At 45.8% G+C, this 21,272-nt stretch overlaps 1 protein-coding gene and 1 long non-coding RNA gene across 15 annotated transcripts in view; one reads left to right on the forward strand and one right to left on the reverse strand.

Annotated features, from left to right (window-relative positions):
* ZNF385A (zinc finger protein 385A) overlaps positions 1 to 21,272 on the forward strand; it is a 227,328-nt gene that overhangs the window by 153,822 nt on the left and 52,234 nt on the right. Inside the window, exon 1 of one of the 14 annotated variants that reach the window (XM_083490271.1) lies at positions 3,961 to 4,552. The exons of 12 other annotated variants lie outside the window; for them this stretch is intronic. In XM_083490271.1, coding sequence (XP_083346397.1) covers positions 4,424 to 4,552 — 129 coding nt within the window. In that variant the 5' untranslated portion in view covers positions 3,961 to 4,423. Of the gene's footprint in view, positions 1 to 3,960; positions 4,553 to 4,662; positions 4,804 to 21,272 lie in introns of those variants that run through there. One more of the 14 variants, XM_083490274.1, reaches the window with a different exon arrangement.
* LOC310700774 lies at positions 4,814 to 17,667 on the reverse strand. The gene is made up of 3 exons (XR_014522813.1): positions 17,442 to 17,667; positions 8,069 to 8,146; positions 4,814 to 5,367 (listed from the first exon to the last, which is right to left on the reverse strand). It is a non-coding gene; the product is annotated as an uncharacterized lncRNA (long non-coding RNA).

The raw sequence follows: 21,272 nt of genomic DNA on the forward strand, positions 1-21,272 counted from the left end.
TTTTATATCCCATTGGTTCTTATGAAATAGTGTGATTTGAGGCAGTGCAGCCTCCTGCAACCCGATTTGGGATCCAGATTTAGAAAAAGAACAACCTAGCTGCATTTTAAGATGTTAACGTGTACACAGCCTTAGTGGCTGATGAGCTCTGAGACCCCAAAAGCCCTGCTTACTAAGAACAACCCCCGTCTTCTTCCGATTGTGGTTTTGCACACAGAGTGCTGAAGCAGGGGCATGGTTAGCGGGGATGGCTTTGGGAGCTTTTGCTCTGGGCCTTGGATCTCCTGTCCTGCAGGCCTGTTGTCACCCTCTCGTCCCCTTTCCCAGGAACTGTCGCACATTCCCTGCCCCTCTTCTGAGCCTTTCAGCTGGCAGCTGGCTTTCCTGCCACTATTCTTCATTGATGCTTGATCCCCCCTCCCCCCAACGGCCTGCCAATTCTGGTTCATTTTCATCCCTGGCATTTTAAAATGTTCAATCTCATGATGCGCTGGCCAGGCAGCAGAGAGAGGAGAGAGAGAAAGAAAATGGCACTATCTAGTTGTTGTTGTTGTTTAGTCGTTTAGTCATGTCTGACTCTTTGTGACCCCATGGACAGGCACTCCTGTCTTCTACTGGCTCCCGCAGTTTGGTCAAACTCATGCTGGTAGCTTTGAGAACACTGTCCAACAATCTTGTCCTCTGTCGTCCCCTTTTCCTTATGCCCTCCATCTTTCCCAACATCAGGGTCTTTTCCAGGGAGTCTTCTCTTCTCATGAGGTGGCCAAAGTATTGGAGCCTCAGCTTCAGGATCTGTCCTTCCAGTGAGCACTCAGGGCTGATTTCCTTCAGAATGGAGAGGTTTGATCTTCTTGCAGTCCATGGGACTCTCAAGAGTCTCTTCCAGCACCCTAATTCAAAAGCATCAATTCTTTGACAATCAGCCTTCTTTATGGTCCAGCTCTCACTTCCATACATCACTACTGGGAAAACCATAAACTTAATAGGGAACTTGACTTCTAACCCCTACAACCTGTATGGACCCTGTTTCATTTTCTCCTGGAAAGGTTTGCATAATCGAGCCAAAGAGTCTTGACTTCTCTTCCTTATCTCACCCTTGTAGTGCTAGAGTCACTGATAGATATTTGTTATCTCCCAAGGCGAGGGGAGTCTGGCTCCCAGGCTAGGCTGTACCTCCCAGCAGTAGATTCCAATAATAATAATAATAATAATTTTTTATTTGTACACCACCCTCCCTGGCCAGAGTCGGACTCAGAGCGGCTAACATCATATAGATAATACAATATGCATAAAAACAAGCAATCAGTTGATTAAAATGCATCCCAAAATTAATTCAAATAAATTAAAATTAAAGTTAAAACTGGACAAATGACAATCCTCAGGTTAAAATTGAAAGCAGTTAATACTCGCCAGGACCAACTGTTTCCACTGATACTATAAGGACCTGTGAGCGGGCTGGGAAACCTCTTTCATGCTTGTACTTATACAAAGAGAAAATGAATCAGACTGAACCCTGACCAAAGGCCTGGCAGAACAGCTCCATCTTGCAGGCCCTGCGGAAGGATGTCAAATGTCAAAATATTTTCCATATTTAAAGGCAGAACCAAGGAATCCTGGTTTGCTCCACCCAGTACTTCCCAGGAGCTCTGGCTCTCTTGACACACACCCACATCTAGTAATTCCCCAATTGTGCCCAGTGAAAAATTTATTTGAGAATGAATTCTGCATTGAGGAGGCTGCCGCTGCATCTCAGCACAATCTGTTGCTCTGACCTTATTCCTCTGAGTCAGCCTCTGTTGAGAGGGGCAGGGATGCTGCTGCTTCTCTGCTTAGGGAGAGATCAGATCTCTTGTGCTAGAACTGCAGCAGTTTTTCGCATTCAGAGTAAACTATATGTTTCAGCTCTCTGTATGAGTCACTGCTCTGGACACTCCACTTTTCATCCGGAAGGCAAGCTCACAACAGTGACTTGGACGGGAACACAAGAGGGTGAGCTCCTTTGAGGATGGGTAGTTCCTGCTCCTGCGTACCGTATTTTTCGCTCTATAAGACGCACCAGACCACAAGACGGACCTAGTTTTTGGAGGAGGAAAACAAGAAAAAAATATTTTGAATCTCAGAAGCCAGAACAACAAGAGGGATCGCTAGGCAGTGAAAGCAGCAATCCCTCTTGCTGTTCTGGCTTCTGGGATAGCTGCGCAGCCTGCATTCGCTCCATAAGACTCACACACATTTCCCCTTACTTTTTAGGAGGGAAAAAGTCTTATAGAGCAAAAAATACGGTATATTCCAAGCAAACCTTTTCAGGTGCACCTCCAATTGTAGAAGTGCATTTTGGCATTCAGAAGTTTGCAGAAACTTAGTTCCCACTGGGTACTACACCTCTCCCAAAACTGAAAATGAGACGACCAGCTTTAAGCCTGTCTCCTCCTTGCTTTCTCTTAGGTATACACAGTAAATACCCAGAAGCCTTTAGAACACAAACCCTGGTCTTCATCTAGTAATAGACTCTCAATTCCCAATCTATTAACCTCTTTCTGCAATAGATGCTCCCTACGAGGTTTTGCTCCTCTTTGAAGCTGGGAATTCAAGTTCCCAGGATGCAGAATGCCACTATTTTGTCACCCCACCCTGTCTTTTTAAAAAACCTCCCTTACACTGTCTTCCTCATTTCATCAAGTCTTTTAGTTCTAGAAGGTACACTGTGTATTCAGGCGGGATGTGTTGTGAAACTGGTGTGAGAATGCTCAAAGGATGATGTTTGGAGAAGCAGACGTGGCGGTTTGGGAACACAGAGGAGCTTGGGTGTCATATATAATACCTTTGTGGTGGAACCTCTCCCCTCTCCCTGAAGAGGGAGGCACAATTCCTGAGGTTGACTGGAGTGAGGTGTGCACCTGTGACTTAGCTCACAACCTTAGTACAAACTACTGTATGTATATCTGGGCTGTACCACTTCAAGCTGCAGGAAAAGGCTCACATGACTGATTTCCTCTACACCCACCCACACACCTGCATGATAGAAAACCAGCATTCTAGGGAGCAGGATCCGGCCACCCCTTTTCCCTGACATGCTCATTTACTGTGTGCCGGGACTAATTTTTTTTCCAATGCAAGAGACGTTCCGTCACGTGAGCCTTCACCTGCGTTCGCAAGTGTCCCAGCTCAGTCACAGGTTTACCACCCCAGGGGCCTGTTCCTTTCTGAAGTCCAGGAAGGTTTTTGTTTTTTTAAAGAAAATATTTATTAAGAGTTTTTAAGGTATAACAAGAAAAAAGTGAAAAATAAAAAGAAACATACAAAATAAAAATAGTTAAAAACACATTAATTTTCCATAACATAACTTCCTTACACTTATTTCCCCGGACCTCCTCATACCTCCCTTCTTTGTATTCCAGTTCAATGTATTAGTTCAGCAAATCCTTACCATTAAACTTTTACCCATTTGTAGAACCCTTTCCCCCCCATAACTCTTAAAGCATTACAGCTGGAAACCGCTTAGTTTCTTTCCAACATCCTTCTAACATTCATTAATTTTACAATATTTCTGTAAATAGCCTTTAAATTTCTTCCAGTCTTCTTTCACCGACTCTTCTCCCTGATCTCGGATTCTGCCAGTCATTTCTGCCAATTCCATGTAGTCAATCACCTTCATCTGCCATTCTTCCAGGGTGGGTAGTTGAAGTCCAGGAAGGTTTGAAAAAGAAAAAGTGAAAGAAAGAAAAAAGTCCTTACCTCCTGTCCTGGGCCGCCCACAGGGTCAGATGCTAAGACCACAGGGGCTATTTATGGCTTGGGTATTATTTTGAGCTGTTATCTGCTGAACGCGGGGTTTCTGCTTGTTGGATGTCATGACAAGATGTAGTTACATCCCCACCCAGCGGGTGCCAGCTCTGTGCTCCAGAATAGATACCGCAGGCTGCCTGCAGCCAAGCGCAGGCAGACTGAGACAATCGCCATCCTTGCTTGCTCGCTTGTCATGACAGGGGATGAGGTTTGGGAAGGAGCGGGGCGGGAGATTGCTGGCTGCCAGCTCTCCTAAGGTCATCTTGCAAAGTTTGGGGAGCCCAAAGGGATCTAATAATGAGACATGCTTCCCTGCCTGGAAAATCTTCTTTCACAACAAGGAGCTCTTGGGCATGCAGCTGCTTCTGGGGAGGAGCTCTCCAGGCGTGTGTGTGTGTGTGTGTGTGTGTGTGTGTACGTGTAGTAAGAGAACATGCTACTTGCTTTCACAGCAGAGTATCAAAGAGAAGCAGGCGAGAGTCCCTGGGAACTGTCCCCAGGCTAGATTTGCTCCCTGCCGAATTGATTGTGCTGGCCGTTCCAAATCCCCGAGTTCACAGGAGCCTCTCGCTTTGCCCGGCTCCTGCTAAAGCAGCGTTTGAATGAAGCTGGCGCCTGTGCCCATGCCCCTGGGTTTATGGACCCCGGAGTGGGGAGCGTCAGGTTTGCAGAGAACTGCTGCCGCTGCCTGTCCTTTGTACAGCACTGCAAACCTGGCTTGAGAGCAAACATTTTGGGGGAAGGCAGGAAGATGGATGAATGGAAGGTAGGGCACCGGAGCATCTTCTGAATGGTTGGACAGAGAGGGTGGGTGGTGTGGTCAGTTTCAGCTGCCTGGAAGGGTGTCAGGGCAGTTAAAAAGGCTATTCGGAAGCAGAGCTCACGCAGGGTGGCGGGCATATTTTGAGAACTCCAGATCCATTCTCCATTCCTGGGAGAGGTGTGTTACTCCAGTAGCAGACAAGGAGTTCTGGGTTCTGTTCTCGCAGTGGCCGGCTAGATGCCTTTGGGAAGACGGTAAGCAAGCCAGATGGGAGCCCAACAGCAGTGCCCCACTAGTAGTCCTCGTAACTCATATTCAGAGGTTGGCTTTTTTGGGGTGGGGAGATTCTAGTCTGGGTGTCAAGATTCCTGTGTTTTCTCCCCAGCAATTGCTCCTTGGTGATAGTCGTGGTAGTATATTATTATATGATGTCCTATTCGTTCTTGGGAGACGCTGGTGGCGCTGTGGGTTAAACCACAGAGCCTAGGGCTTGCCGATCAGAAGGTCGGTGGTTCGAATCCCTGTTGCTCAGTCCCTGCTCCTGCCAACCTAGCAGTTTGAAAGCACGTCAAGTGCAAGTAGATAAATAGGTACCACTCCGGCGGGAAGATAAACGGCGTTGCCGTGCGCTGCTCTGGTTCGCCAGAAGTGGCTTAGTCATGCTGGCCACATGAACCGGAAGCTGTACGCCGGCTCCCTTGGCCAGTAAAGCAAGATGAGCGCTGTAATCCCAGAGTCATCCGCGACTGGACTTAACGGTCAGGGGTCCCTTTACCCTTTACTTCTCCATTCTTGACAGGCTGCAATCTGAGATCAAACTGCATGAAACAGAAAAGTAAACTCTGTTACAAAATCTGTAAGGGGCTCCCTTTGGTTAATTCTCATTAATTCACATTCCTTGCCTCCCCATCCTCCCCTGTTTGCAATCTGTAGGTGAGGGCGAAAGTAGCCTACACAGTGATGGGATTTAAAGGTGGCCTGTGTTGTTGGGGTGAAAGTTTTGGCTTTTAGTGTGTGCGCTCTCTCTCTCTCTCTCTCTCTCTCTCTCTCTCTCTCTCTCTCTCTCCCCCTTCTCAAAATGGGGCTTTGGAGAAATCAGTTCCTGACTTTGAGCATATGGTGTGCTTGCATGTTGGCTTCTATTTGAGTCAGGGGATTAACTATCAGAGCCAATGCAGGGATGGAGGTATGTTGGGTCAAACAAGTGTGCAGCAGGCAGCAGAAGTGACTCCAGAATCCCAACCCTTTTTCTGCCACAGGGGAACCAGGAGCAGCTGCTGTGCCTCGGTTTCCGCACTCGAAGTGCTCTGTGTGGTTGCAGCCCAGTGGGCAACATAATAAGGCTTGAAGTGCCCTTGGAGCAAGGCAGATCCTGGAGGAAGAACTCAGCCAGGCCAGGCCAATTGCAGCTTTGCAAACTTGCTTTTGGAGGGAAAGGGGCTGTGCAGAGTTTCAGCTCTCTGACCTTCCTGGCTCAGTGTGCTGCTGTGATAGGCAGCCTGCCAGCTCATCCCAGTTGGGAAAAAAACCACCATTGTACCCTGCAGTTGCAGCCTGTCTTGCTGACTTGCAACTATTCCAAGGCTCTGCCCTATACGGGGACATTGTTGGAAGGACCGGGATAGGGGAGGGGTTGTTTTTGTGGCTGGCTTCTTTTCAGTAGATATAAAAATCTGTTACAGCTTGAGCATTTTAAGATTTAAAAAGAACGTTTTCTAAGGGACCAGGCATGTGTGGCCCTCCAGATTCACAACTTGCAACATCCCTGACCATTGACCATGCTGGCTGGGGGCTGATGGGAGGCAAGAGTCAAAAGGCTCCCCACCCCTCTTCTAGCAGAACCTAAATCTAAATTTAACCCAACTCGGGGAAGTCCACAGAGCTCAAAAGGAAAATCCTTCAACACCAAGTGGGAAGAGCATCAACCATTCCCCCCCTTGCATATAATAGAAACTCTTAATTCGTTTAGCACTGCTTGCCAGTGCCACCCAGATACCCTTGCTTATCTTGGCACTAAAGCGCCACTTGGGCTGCATTGAACCTGACACTCCAGAAGTCAGCCTTTCAGGTCAGAAGTCATGGCTGCCAAGCAACGTAACTCTCCTGTTTTTAGATGCTAACCACAGAGTCCAACTCTGTGCAACAGCTATGGTTGTTTAGTTCTTAAGCTGTCTCTGAGAGCAGCAGCAGCTTGCTGAGCCACCTCTTAAAAAGTTTCCCCAAAGTCCAGAACTATGTGAAGCAGCTTGTTTCATTTTCTGCAGTTAGGACATAGCAATGAGAACTGCTGGCTCATCCCAGCCAACCTTTTGCCCTGAAGTTGTGATGTCTTCTTACTAAAGCAGCCTTCCCCAACCTAATGTCCTCCGGGTATTGCTGGACTACAAGTTCCATCATCCCTGACCGTTGGCCATGCTGGCTTGGGCTGTAAAAGCAGACTGTAAACCCTTTTAATTGCCACCCCTTCAAATGGCTACCAGAAGGTCAACTATGCTAATCCGTTGCAGCACAAACCAACGGTATGGTGACACCTTAAAGACAAACTAATTTACAATGACATCAGCTTTTGTGGACTTTAGCAGATGCAGAATGATGAAGTGTGGACTCTAGTCTGTGGAAGCTGCTGTCAAAATAAGTATTGCTAGTATTTAAGATGCCACAAGACTTTCATTGTGTCACTTAAAGTTTAGATGAATACTCTTACTCACCCCAAATTGCTCTGAAGGCAATTGAAGATGCTTTTGTCGCATCCTGTAGGGCAGTGATGGCCAAACTTGGCCCTCCAGCTATTTTGGGACTACACCTCCCATCATCCTTAGCTAACAGGACCAGTGGTCAGGGATGATGGGAATTGTAGTCCCAAAATAGCTGGATGGCCAAGTTTGGCCATCACTGCTGTAGGAGTTTCTTGCTGTATACTATAACATCTTCACAGAACAGGTAATCCATGAGAGCTTTAAATCCAGTCCAAAATAATTGTTTATATAGCTCAGATGTGGGAAATTTGTAGCCCTTCAGATGTTGCTGGATTGTGACTAAACATCCCTGCCACTTGCATCATGACTATGGCTGATGGGTCTTAGAGTTCAACAACATCTGGAGTTGTAACTGATGGAACAGGCGAGGACTCCCTCCCGCTACAGTTTGGCAGTTGCCCATTTTTCATTGAAAACTGCCCTAGAAATCTGACCTACGGCCTCATATCATTGCTTTGGCACAGGGTGACCATAAAGGCATTCAACTAATCATCATATCTCTTTATAAACACACAGCCTACTGAAAACTGTTTCCTCACTAGAGAGCACCTTAGCTTCTTCACTACTTCAAAGATTTAGGCTGTTCACACCTTGTTCCCAGTGAATTAGATAAAAGAAGCCCCCTTAGAAGGGAATTTGCCGGCATGCTTTCTGGAGTGTGCCGTCAATATTTAACAGCCCCCAAGTCTGAGGTTCCTAGGCATTTAAGCTAATATGCAGACAACGAATGCAATAGTCCCTCAATCCCTGATAGATTGATTACCTGTGATACTGTCTTGCCATTCTCAGACGGCTATCATAACGTCCTTATGCAAATTATGGCGCAGCCACACGTGGAATCCTGTGTAATAATAATAATAATTTTATTAATTATACCCCACCCATCTGGCTGGGTTTCCGCAGCCACTCTGGGCAGCTTAAAGCATATCTAGTCTCCTCGCCTCGAAAGGCTGTTGGGAAAAGGTTGATAACCAATACTGTAACCGATAAAGTTGGGGCCATATTCAAGCCGGAACCCCCCCCCCCCAAAAAAAGATAAATGGGCAACCAAAATTATCAAGCGGATGGAGCCTTTCTTTATGATATAGCTGATATAGGCTGATCACCACTTGGCATTCCAAGGGCATGAAGGAAATGCACAGAAAGTGGTGGTTGCAGAAATCAGTTCCATGAAAATTTCAGACTTTTTAAAAAAAGTTTTCTACTCCTTATGGCTGTGCGCATATGCTTTAAAGTATATGTATATGTACGCATGTAAACAAATGTCGGCTCCCTCGGCCAGTAAAGCAAGATAAGCGCCACAACCCCAGAGTCGTTCGCGACTGGACTTAACTGTCAGGGATCCTTTACTTTTTTTTGTACGCATGTATGCATTACACTTTTAATCTCCCCTTCATCTCATGGGATTCTAGAGAATTGCTTTTCCATTAGTTTTGCCCCATCGATAATGACTAGCAAAACTGGGATATACACAAAAGAAAAAACCGATTATTAGGGGAGGATAGAAATAATGCAAATATGCAGAATAGATATACAAAGTTCAGATGTCCCTTTTCCCATGGTTTGCTATGAATTGCAACATTGTCTGAGCTCCCCTGACACAAGCAGCAAACTTGTGCGCACTGCGCGGTTGCAGGCCATGTTCCGTGATGGGAATTGAGTCTGCATCTTGCAAGTGCCAGAAAGACACTGAGCAGGCATATGGCCCTTGGCCTGGTTGCTGTGTGGAGGAAGGACATGTTGGAGTAAAACGTGGGGGTAGGGGTGGGATGGTGAGTTCTGTGCAGTTTTTCTTACATCTTACATAGAATGAGTGAATGCACATGATCACCTGTGCTGTTTCCAGTCCTGGCCTCCACACATGTGTATGTACAACCCTGCTGTGCAGTCAGGGGTTCTGGAAAACCAGGCTTCTCCATTGCTCAGAAATATACTTATATGGGTACACTCCATGCGCATAGATCAGAGGTAGACAGCCTTGTGCTTGGTGGAACAGTTTTGCTTTTATTGGCTAGATAGATCGCTGAGGTCCCCCAGCTGGCTCAGGAAGATGGGCACTGAATTGCTGGAGATGTTGCTCTGAGCACATGCTCAGCCTGGAAGTCCAGCCTTCCTAGATTTCAGCAGCTTAATTTTGGAGCGGGCCTGGGGGAGACTTTTTCTTGATGCTTTTGTTAAGCCAATAGGAGTTTGAAACCCTAGCTGATCTAATACAAATTAGCTGGAGATTTACTAGCTGATGCAGGTGTAACTTTTGCTCCCCACCACCCCGTGTAGATCTTATATACATAGGCTAAGCTGAGTACATGAAAGCTGGGAGGGGGTGACTTGTGCAACCCTCCCTACAAGCCCTGGCACATATGTTCACCGTAATGTGCAAAACGTATTCATGACTGTACTGTACAATGTGGACTTATGAGGAGAGGTGTCAGTAGGGCAGTTGAGGTTGCTGCATTGAGTTTGGGGAGGAAGATCAGCATGGTCTCTTGACCTTGTCATAAGGTGTTCTGGCCCCCACTTCACTCCACCCATACCCCCCACCCCTTGGGAAATATAGGAAGGACCAAGGACAAGCCAGAAGGAAAGGAGTAAGGCCACTCACTCCCAGTGACCGAATGATTCCAGATAGGTGCTTAATATCACAAACGGGTCGTTGGAAAAGGTTTTCGTTCCGTTTTTGGGTTGTTGTTTTTTAAGATCAGGTTTTCTGCAGAGAGAGTGAATCCAGATTAAATGGGGTGGAAATACAGGCTGTCGTTTTGATGCTGATGACTTTGTATGGATGCTGCAAAAAAATTTGCACGCATGAGCAGATCCCACAATAAACACCAATCGGAAACACCCTAATGTGTGCAGAGTGAGCCACTGCTGTGCGAGAGAGGTAGAAGAAAGGACGTCATAATGAAGGGTATATGGAGTATGGGGGGCATATAGAGGGGCTAATTTCAGAGGCAGAAGGTATATTTTGTGGCTCACTGTCCCCTAGCGCCACATTTCATTCCCGCACCCGATAAGAGGGCATACCACCTGTTCAGTTAAATGGGGCAATGTAAATGGGGTGTTTTCTGGCCTTGAAGACCCTCACAGTCATCGAGATGGAAGCCTGCTCTGAACTGCATAGGCCTTCTTTGAGTTCCATTTCTGGGTTGTGTTAGAGCTGCTGGTATCCTAAATTTGTAATTGCATTGTGATGTCATCTGATGGTGAAAGGCCGGGTGACGAGGGATTACCCAGTGAAGTTTCCCAGTGGTGCAAGAATCAGGGTGCACATTTATTTAGGCGCACTACTACAATGATTGTACACACACACACCTTCTAGTTGGATCTTGGTCTCTTTGCAGTTGTTATGTGTACGGGGTTTGATTTCATTTTTATTTTTTTTTCTGTAACTGTGCTCTCTCTGGGGTTCTGGGATGAAAGCCAAGAGGAATTGTTGAAATTCCTTGGTCATTCGCATTCATTTAGCTTTGTATAACAGTGTTATGAAAAGTAATAATTACAGTTGTTGGGAATCTGATTTCACTGCTTCGGTACAATGGTTGACTAATTTGTGTGTGTGTGATTGAACAGGAGTTTTAACAAATTAATAGAATAGTTTTAACAAATTAATACTTGGAATGTTTGGGCGCTTAATTTGACCAGTCAAATGACCAGCTTTAATCCTATGGTTTATCAAGCAAGGCTGGGTGGGAACTTTGTGCCGCATAATGCAGTTTTTTTAAACATCACATGAAATGGGCCAAAGAATATGAATTTAAACCTTTAGATCAGTAACCATGGAAAATAAAACCCTTTTAAGTCACAGAGATTTCACAGGTGCTTAAACAGTCCCTTTGTAATAAATGGAAGTGAGCAGTTCTTAACTTCCAAATGCTGCTCTATTTTGGCACTGTAGAAAGTCTCTGCTAGCCTACTGTGAAAAAGCAAGTTCCATCTTCCTCCCAACTTTTGTTTAAAACATCTTCCATTCTCAGTTACCTTCTGTCCCCTTCTACACTGTATATCACACATCGACTGAAGGCATTTGAGCTCTTAGACTCATCCCCTAAGGGCTAGAAATTTTCAATTCATGAAAATTTAAGAGTTTCTGAATCCTGAATTGCTGGCTTCTTAATTCTGTGCATACGCAGCCCTCCCATGAGCATGCGAGATATTGCAATTTCCTGGTTCTAGATCCTACTCTCCATCATTTTGGGCCGGCTGCCTGTTCTGCAGAAGCGTCTACAACTTGCACATAACCAGCGGAGGTCAGTGTCTAAAATGAGAACCCTTTCCCCATCTCTCTTGGTGAGAGAGAGGGCGTGATGACACTCTCGGCGGCCTTGAGGAGCACTGGTGTCTGTTACACGCTGGGCAAAGGCAGTGGAAATGTTAACAGGTAGAGTGACAGGGCCTGGGAAGTTGCCAGCGGGCCTCGGCTGGCAGAGGCAGGGGCCAGCTTGTCTCAAACTCAGCACTCCTGGGTTCCTTCTAGAAGTAGATCTGTGGCAGACGTACGAGAATCCTTGGCCCTTGCCGTGACTGTGGCCGTCACCCTGGGTGACCTTGGAGAACCAGCTACCTTGGTTTGCTATCCCATGACTTCCAGGTCACAATCCATCTGGCTCAGGGCCGAAACAAGCATGATGTGGGAGATCTGCAATCCAATCTCCCAGCTTTTTTATTAATAGGCCAACCACCAGGAATTTGATTTTGATCAGGGCAGCCCCTTAGTGTCTGTGTTGTTTTTTTGTGTGTGTGTCTAAAGGCTAGAAACTTCATGTTTTTCCCATGCATAAAACCTTAGAGTTTTAGGGTGCTGAATTTCAGGATTTCTTCCTCCCACACCATTTTCTCTGTCTAAGTACCCCCCCTTTCCAAAGCTCCCTGCTGGAGAGGGAATCACAGGTGCCTGTCTTTTTCCACCAACAATTTCAGTTGGGAAACATGGCAGCGGAAGGAAAGAATTAAATAACACTCACCATAACACTCACTTTTTTCCTCCTAGAAAGTAAGGGGAAATGTCTGTGTGTGTTATGGAGCGAATGCCTGCGGGTGGCGGGGGGGGGGGATCTGCTGCAGTCGTGAGCAGAGGATCCATGGTTCCCCTTCCTTCCCTCCTCCGTGGTTACAAAGCATGGATCCACATGGATCCTCAGGATTTTTGCATTGGGCTACTCCAAACTCACTGTCAGATCACATGTCTGTGGCCACAGCATGAACCACAAAAATCATATATCCACTATTTCGTTTAGAATATATTTTTTTCTTGTTTTCCTCCTCTAAAAACTCTGTGCGTGTTATAGAGCAAAAAATACGGTATACCCTCCCCAGTTCAAGAGGGAGGGTTAGTTAATTGAATACCTCCTCCCAAATGCCACTGCTCCAATCAAAACAAGCGCCTTGTGGCTGCTGCTTTAAAAAGCTGGGAGAATTGATCACAGATTCCTGTGTCTGTGATCCATGTCTGTTTTCACCCTCAAAGGCATGTGTTCTCTGCACCATAAAGAGGGGAGCCACTAATGTTTAAAGTCATATAGAGATACACACAGGACTATGATTTGCTGTTTGTTTGGGTTTATGTCCTGTGGTGTGAACATCTGTCTGGGTAGATTCTTTGGGGTGAAGACAGATGTATTTTCTGGAGTGGTTGTAGCAGTGAGCCCGCCTGTAAAATTGGCAATACAAGCCTGCACAACAATCACTGGATTGGTGAAGGAATCAGTATGTATCACGTGGGATGTCTCACTTATTTAAAATGATTTTTTTTAAAAAAGAGGAACAAGCCCATTGATGTATATGTACAATGGTACCTCTGGTTACGAACTTAATTCGTTCTGGAGGTCCGTTCTTAACCTGAAACCATTCTTAACCTGAGGTACCACTTTAGCTAATGGGGCCTCCCTCTGCCACTGCCCCACCAGCGTGCGGTTTCTGTTCTCATCCTGAGGTAAAGTTCTTAACCTGAGGTACTACTTCCGGACCAGCGTGCGGTTTCTGTTCTCATCCTGAGGTAAAGTTCTTAACCTGAGGTACTACTTCCGGATTAGCGGAGTCTGTAACCCGAAGTATTTGTAACCTGAGCATAGCTGTCAACTTTCCCCTTTTCTTGCAAGGAATCCTATTCGGAATAAGGGAATTTCCCTTTAAAAAAGGGAAACACTGACAGCTATGAACCTGAGGTGTTTGTAACCCGAGGTACCACTGTACTTACCTTCACCTTACTGTACATCCTTCACCAACCCCCCCCCAGAACAGCTCCAAAGATGGTTCTCTCTATTCTTTTTTAAACTGTCCCTTCCTTCCTTCCTTCCTTCCTCCCTTCCTTCCTTCCTTCCTTCCTTCCTTCCTTCTCCTCTTCCAGGAGAAAACACTATCAAACCACACTTACCACTCATTAAAGTGGTATATATGTCTTCACCTGAGAAGCTTACTTGTGTGTGTGTTTTTATCTTCTTAGAGTAGCCCTCCACATGTTACTGGACTCCAGCTCCCATCCACCCCAACCTTTTTCTCTTCATTCCTTGCTCATCCTTTTGTAATGTAAATTGTAGAGTCTCTGGTTCTGGCGGCTTTCTTGTTCTGAACAGCACCTACCATGCTCCTGAAGTTGACTAAGTGCTAAACTAAGTTGACAGTGCTAAACAGTAGCAGCCAGGCAACTGCTATCCCATAATTAATCCTTGCAACGTCCCACTTCTTCAGCGGCTTCACTGCAAAGGGATCGATAACAGCTTTGCAGTGTGGCGCTGACTGCAGTGGCAGTTCGCCCTGTGAGTCCCCTCCCCTCCGTGAGCTGACCTTGCATCTTCCCTCACGCGCAAAACACCCTCTCCTCCCTTCATAGCAGGGATGGCTTGCATTTTGTATCATCTCAGTGTCCTATTTGGAAAAGCATGTTTATTTGGGGTGTTTTTATATAGGGACTTCCTTAAAACAGTTGTGACCTCACCTGCACGCTTTATTTTTCCTTTGTCATTCCAGTCATTTCACTGTCACCACCCCCAAAAAAACAACAACAATGGGAAGGTCAGAGAGACTTTTGCCAAACCAGTGTCCCTGGAGAATAGACCATTGAAGGCATAAGTATACAAGCAACCCCTCGTTTATGTGTGTTGAATATATGCGTGACCGTGCATAACGCCAAACCGAAGTGAATTTTAAAATTGCAAAAGGAGCCCTATAAGAGCCCAGTAAGGGTAAAGGGACCCCTGACCATTAGGTCCAGTTGTGGCCGACTCTGGGGTTGCAGCGCTCATCTTGCTTTATTGGCCGAGGGAGCCGGCGTACAGCTTCCGGGTCATGTGGCCAGCATGACTAAGCTGCTTCTGGCAAACCAGAGCAGCGCACGGAAACGCCGTTTACCTTCCCACCGGAGCAGTACCTATTTATCTACTTGCACTTTGACGTGCTTTTGAACTGCTAGGTTGGCAGGAGCAGGGACCGAGCAACAGGAGCTCACTCTGTCGCGGGGATTCAAACCGCCAACCTTCTGATTGGCAAGTCCTAGGCTCCGTGGTTTAACCCACAGTGCCACCCGCATCCAAAAGAAAAGGCAAAAAATGGTGCAAAAACAGCACCTAGCAATCCCACTAGCCTTTGCACCAACTGTTGAGGCCTGTGGAGAGTTGGAGTTTGGTCAAGGAGGTTTGGAGGGAGTGATTGTGGTGCAGTTTGGCATCTGCTAAGTGCTACTGTTTAGGTTTTTGTTTTTTTAAAGATTTTGCAAAGGTTTAGAGAGTGTTTGCTGTCTTTTCAAATGGTGTTTCAAATATATGTGATTTCACTTAAATGCACAGTGCCTCGGAACGTAGCCTCCACATAAATGGGGGGCGGGGCGTTTTGCCTGGATAAGAAACAAAATGGCAGAGTCAGATAATCAAAAGCCATTTTGCCCAGGATAAACAGCATGCCCTCAAGGTGCGGATTACAGGTACTATCAGCCTCAGCCCGCACAGCCAGTAACCAGGGATGATGGGAGTTGTAGTTTAATACCATAAGGATGGCAACAAATGATCTATCTCAATCTAGCCCAACACTGTGGCTCCAATGGTTTTATTTATTTTTACAATTTATTTCCTGTCCATTTTTCTGTAGGCCTCGGGTGTGTGTGTCAATGAATTCAAACCAAATATTAAAATCAATTAACATGTACCATCAGTTATAGACGTTTTCTGGTGACCAGTCAGATGGCCCAGAGAAGTTATATAATCCAGACAAGAGGTGGATAACTGTCTCCTCTTGTTTTGTCTCCCAGTCTCCGAACAATTGTGGTTAATAGCTTGCAGCAGATAACTCAGTGGAGGATTTGGCTTAATTCATTTTAGAATCCATCTATGCCAGTGGCCTTCACAGCACCCTGTAGCAGTTAGGAAAGGTTTAGTTGATAAACCATCTGTCACTCTGCTGATTAATTAATGAAAGCTGGGTAAACTCGAATATTCTCATCACCTTTCAAATCGTTAAAAGGAAGTTCAAGATAACTTGCACATTAGATAAAAAACATTTGATCCCTTTTAAGAAAATTCGTGAGCAAACACAGCTACCCATCATTGAATTTTTTCCCCATCTGCCACAGTTTCCTGCTTTTAATTCTCTATTACAATAGACTGCTTGGCAAAATCATCATCATCATCTTCTTCTTCTTCTTCAGAAACTGCACATGTACACTTTCTGTGCAGCCCTGCTGATAAATTTAAGTCGATCCCTCAATTAAACTGCTTAAAACTCGCAGAACTGCTTAGATAGCATAAGTTAAATGTGGTTTGTGCTTCTTGTCCTGAATTGCAAGCCAGTCAAGTTGGTTTGATGAGTGTGGGGCTGCCTGATGCCAAGGTTTCAGGTCCGATCCCTGTATGGGACAACTACATATCACTGCATTGCAGGGGCTTAGACTAGTTGATAGGGTCCCTTCCAATTCTACAATTCTATGACGGCTACATTTGGACCATCAATTTCTGTCTTACAGAGTCAGGATAATCATGAGCTCTGTGTAGCCACACACGGCTCCCGTGCAGCCACTTCTCTCCTCCCTTCAAGTGAGCAGCCATCCTGAGCAAACCAGGAAGTCAGTGAACCATAGCTTCCTGTTACATCTGAACTGGGAAACTATGGTTAATGGCTTCCAAACAACTCAACATCTGTAAGCCAAGCTTTGGAAGCTGCAAACCCATCAATTCTTGGTTCAGACAATGGGATGCTAGGGTCAGCTTTAGTTTCCTAGTTTGGTCAGACACTCATTTGAAGGGAGGAGTGAAATGACTGCAAAGGATTTATGTATTTTTCCAGGAACTGATTGTCCAAGCTAAGTCAGTGCGTTGAGGGACAGTAAGCAGTTTTCTCTCTCCCGGCTTTCTCTGTTACTGTGTGTGTGTGTGTGTGTGTGTGTGTGTGTGTGTGTTCTTAAAACCTCTTTCATGTTCCCTCTTTGGGCGAATTTGCATATATATGATGATGGTTGCACAATGAGTCTGCAACCACATTTGTTAAGTTGGGTCACCCAAGATCAAATATCACAAACATAACTTTTCATATGTACCATCTTTGAAGTGGAAGCAGTTTACACGTTTAGCGATGAGTAATTGAGTGACGAATCAAATTTTGTGTGTGTGACTCCGTCCCCAATTAAACTTTTCCTCTAAACTGCTTCAGCTCCTTAGGGTATGTTCAAGCAACAGCTTGTCGTGTTCCTTGTTCGGTGCCCTTCTGACTATGCATATCGGAAGCACCATGCCCAGTATCTAAAATGACAGCCAAATAAGGATGCTCAATTTACAGAGTTCTTGTATAAAGGGTTTTTTCTCCATATAAGAAGCAACAAGACCCAAGTGGCATAGTGCATGCTTTGCATGTGCAAAGAACATTGGCTTATTCCAATGGTGGGTACCTCCAGGCTGTTTCACCTAATCACACCCACCTGTCCAACGTCTGATATCATATGTGATGTCAAAGTGTGGAACAGGTAAAAAACATGGCTGTGATGGGCTGCTCTCGGCTACTCATCCCTCTCTCGTCCATTTGTTCAAAGAGCTCTTCTCAGTGCCCATCAGCTGATCAGCTTTGAGAAGGGGGCCTCTTTGAAGTCAACAACTGATATCATAATGACGGCAGATGACTAGGCAGGTGCAAATTGCATTAGTGAAATCCAGTTTCCCTACCCTGTTTTAGACCTTGGTGTCTCCAGTTAATAGCTCGCAAGCAAGTAGAGTTGGGAAAGAATTCTGTCTGAGATCCTGAAGAATTGCTGCTGGTTAGGTTCATTTCAGACTGGAAGCATCAGGTGCTTCCTTCCTCTTTCTTACTTCTTCTCTTGCGTTCTGTGCAACATAGATGTTGAGAGAGTTGTATTTTGGTCAGGTGGGACTGCGCAGGTCGAGTACCAGTTTGAAAGGGCATTGGTTTAGTTGCAGGCAAGAATATACCAACATGAGTTTGACCAAACTGCGGGAGGCAGTGGAAGACAGGAGTGAATCATAGAATCATAGAGTTGGAAGAGACCACAAGGGCCATCGAGTCCAACCCCCTGCCAAGCAGGAAACACCATCAGAGCACTCCTGACATATGGTTGTCAAGCCTCTGCTTAAAGACCTCCAAAGAAGGAGACTCCACCACACTCCTTGGCAGAAAATTCCACTGTCTGGCGTGCTCTGGTCCATGGCGTGCTCTGGTCCATGGGGTCACGAAGAGTCGGACACGACTAAACGACTAAACAACAACATCATCGTGCAATTCTGCTGCCTTGCATCTCAGTTGTTAAGCATCTGGGAAGATGCTGCCTTGGTCCAAGAGAGAAAACAGAGGCTGCAAACCATTTCCAGCCGCTTGTAAGCTGCGGCGTCTCCCCCACTCCACATCCCCCTGTGAATCTCTAAAGTCCTGGCCAAGTGTGCAATGAAGTGGGAGCTGTTTAAACAGCTGCCGCACCCTTTCCCTATTCTCCCTGTCCCTGTGGAGGCGTGTGAAGGGATTCCAGTTTATGCAAAGCCCCAGGCTCTGTTACTGGCTGGGCTGGGAACAGTGCACTCTCTCTGTCTTGTTCTGTCTGACATGTGTCTTCAGAGCAGGGCGGCTCCTCTCCTAAGAGGCTGGGAAATTCTTGCCTCCCTACCCAATGCCTGGAAAGGCCTGCAAGGCTTGGCCACGCACCCGTTCTGCTCATCCGACCCGGTGGCTTTTCTGTCACTTGACAGCTTTTGGAAGGGATAGGAATTTTCCGGCAGCCCATGGGACAGCCTGGTTTGGCTGTTCTCCACCGTGACCAGAGTCACCTTCCTTACCATGCACTGCTGTATGTTGCTTTGATTTCACAAATGGTGGGTGTGCTTTAGCTCATGTTCTGTTTCCTATGAGAAAGCAGTTGGAGCAGGGACTGGGAAGGGGTGGCCCTCCTGAATCGGGCTCCCATCAGCCCCAGCCACCATGGCCAATGGTCAGGTTTGTTGTTGTTTATTCATGTCCACCCCTTCCTGACCCCATGGACCAGAGCACGCCAGACACTCCTGTCTTCCACTGCCTCCCGCAGTTTGGTCAAACTCATGCTGGTAGTTTCGAGAACACTGTCCAACCATCTCGTCCTGGCATCGGAAGAGGGCTAAACAAATTCAGGGGAGATGGAAAAAGTCAACAGGGGTGGTCTTTGGTCCTTCAAATTTCAGTGGCGCCCTGTGCAAGGCCAAAATTCAGCACCCCCCCCCCTGGGACTGATGGGAGTTGTAGTCCAAAGCACATGAAGGGCACCAGGCCGGCAAAGGATGAATTGGGGTATCCTTAAGCAAAAAAATTTTCAGTCCACCAAAGATTTAGTCGAAGATTTATTTCTGTAATAGACTGGCAAAACCCAGATTTAAAGCACTAAATCGTCATCTTTCCTCCCAAATCCTTTTTGGTCAGTGTGGAATCTTTTTCCACACTGAGATCCCCAATAGAAATAGGAGTGTGTATGTTTGTTTATTTATATTCCCCAGAGTGGCTGGGGAAACCCAGCCAGATGTATGGGGTATAAATAATAAAATCATTATTATTATTGAGATATTTATAAGCAATGAAATGCTAAAATAATTCCACAGCAGCGTACAACAGAGTTCAATGAGTTCAAACAACTGCTAGGTCTCGATGAATTTCTTTTGCATATAAACATCCTGAACTTGGGTCATGTCAGAGCGGGGCTTGTTGCAATTACTCATTAATAGAATCCTCCTTTTAAATAGTTTCACACAAATAGAAAATGGCTATATCCATCTTGGTGTGTCAACTGCAGAAATGTCTAAAGCTGAACAAACTAATGAAAGCTGTTCCTTTGCAGCTATTCATATATTACTTGGCTTGGGAATGGACCTGGGACTTGCATGCTCTCCCCTTCATTCCACCACATTTTAGGCAGAAAATGAACTTTTGAAACCCCACAAGGAAAGCAAGATCCATCTCATTGGGTCAGGGAGATCCTGCATTTAACTTTTAAATCATCACATCATTCCCCCTGTTCATTAGTTACCTTCTGCCCAAGATCAGGCACAGAGGCAGAGAGGGGAAGCTCCAAACCTGAGACCTGCTCCGGAATAGAATAATTTCCCCTGAATCCCTGAAGTCAAGTAATGTCTGAATAGGCCTCTTGTTTCCAGCTCTTCATTGCTGTTACCATAGTGCATCCAAACATTTATCCACAAACCATGAGCAAGGATCTATTCTAGATCAGTATTTCTATTGCATTTTCATTTAATTTTAATTTTTGCTACTCGTAGTCCCAGGACAAATCTTTGCACGCTTTCAATACATACATCCTTCCTTTTCCTGGATTAGCACACCTTAGGTTATTGTGCCTTCTCCTCCCTAATAAGAAATGGAATTTGTGCAATTGGGTCATACACAACACACAGCACCCCATAAATTTGATCCAGATTACTAGAAAAATGTGCGGAAGTGGGGAGGGAGACATTTGAGGCAGGAGGGTGAACTATTTTGGTTCTGGATTTGTAATTAGCCAGGTTTAGCTTCTGCTGGAAGAAGTTAGCGGATTCTAATCACAATGAAACCTGACATGAATTTGCCATGGGAAAAACAACAATAATAAATGGTTAATGGAGGAAAGGCGCGACAAAAAAGATATTGAAAGGGCGGGGGACGCGAGTTGCATTCAATGAGTGTACGATCCGTGTACCTGTGTGCACAAATAGTTTAGTTATACAGTCATACCTCGGGTTAAATACGCTTCGAGTTGCGCGCATTCGAGTTGCGCTCCGCAGCAACCCGGAAGTAACGGCGCGCGTTACTTCCGGGTTTCGCCGCTTGCGTATGCGCAGACTCTCAAAATGACGTCACACGCATGCACAGAAGCGCCGAAAAGCGACGCGCACATGCGCATACGTGCCATCGCTAGTTACGTTTACCTCTAGATGCGAACGGGGCTTTGGAATGGATCCCGTTCGTATCTAGAGGTACCACTGTACACTCATACAGTTTTTCAATGAGTGTACAGTCTTTGTGCCTCTGCACACAATAACTGAGTTGTCCAAATCAAGCATACAGTATACTCTTTCACACAAACACTTGTACATGTGTACAGAGAACGTGTGTTCACTGTAACATGTGAACAAGGTAAACTAGACCAATCCTGCAAAAGTGTGTAATACCTTAATAAAAGAAAAGCTTTTTTGTTACGAACCTCTGCAAACCCCCCCCCCCACATACCTTCCTGAGAGCAAGAATGAAATAGTAGGTCTCAGAAGGAGCTATGAACCGTATATATATATTCTCCTTGGGTAAGCCAGTGGCCATTTTCCTACATGGGGCTTAAACAGCCTCTGAGCTGCTTCTGCTAACCTAAATGGTCACTCTTCAAGTGGGAGAGAATGTTGGAAAGGGGCATTTGTAATGCAGATGAGGATTTTGCCTAATGTGACGTTTTAAATTTACATTAGCAACCCAGCTGAAGCAAAGAGCTCTGAAATCTTAAGCCTTCTGTCTGAAAATGCCCTGACCGGCTGCCAATTTGG

This window comes from Podarcis liolepis (genome assembly GCF_965112155.1).
Source record: "Podarcis liolepis genome assembly, chromosome: 2".
Taxonomy (NCBI): Eukaryota; Metazoa; Chordata; class Lepidosauria; order Squamata; family Lacertidae; genus Podarcis; species Podarcis liolepis.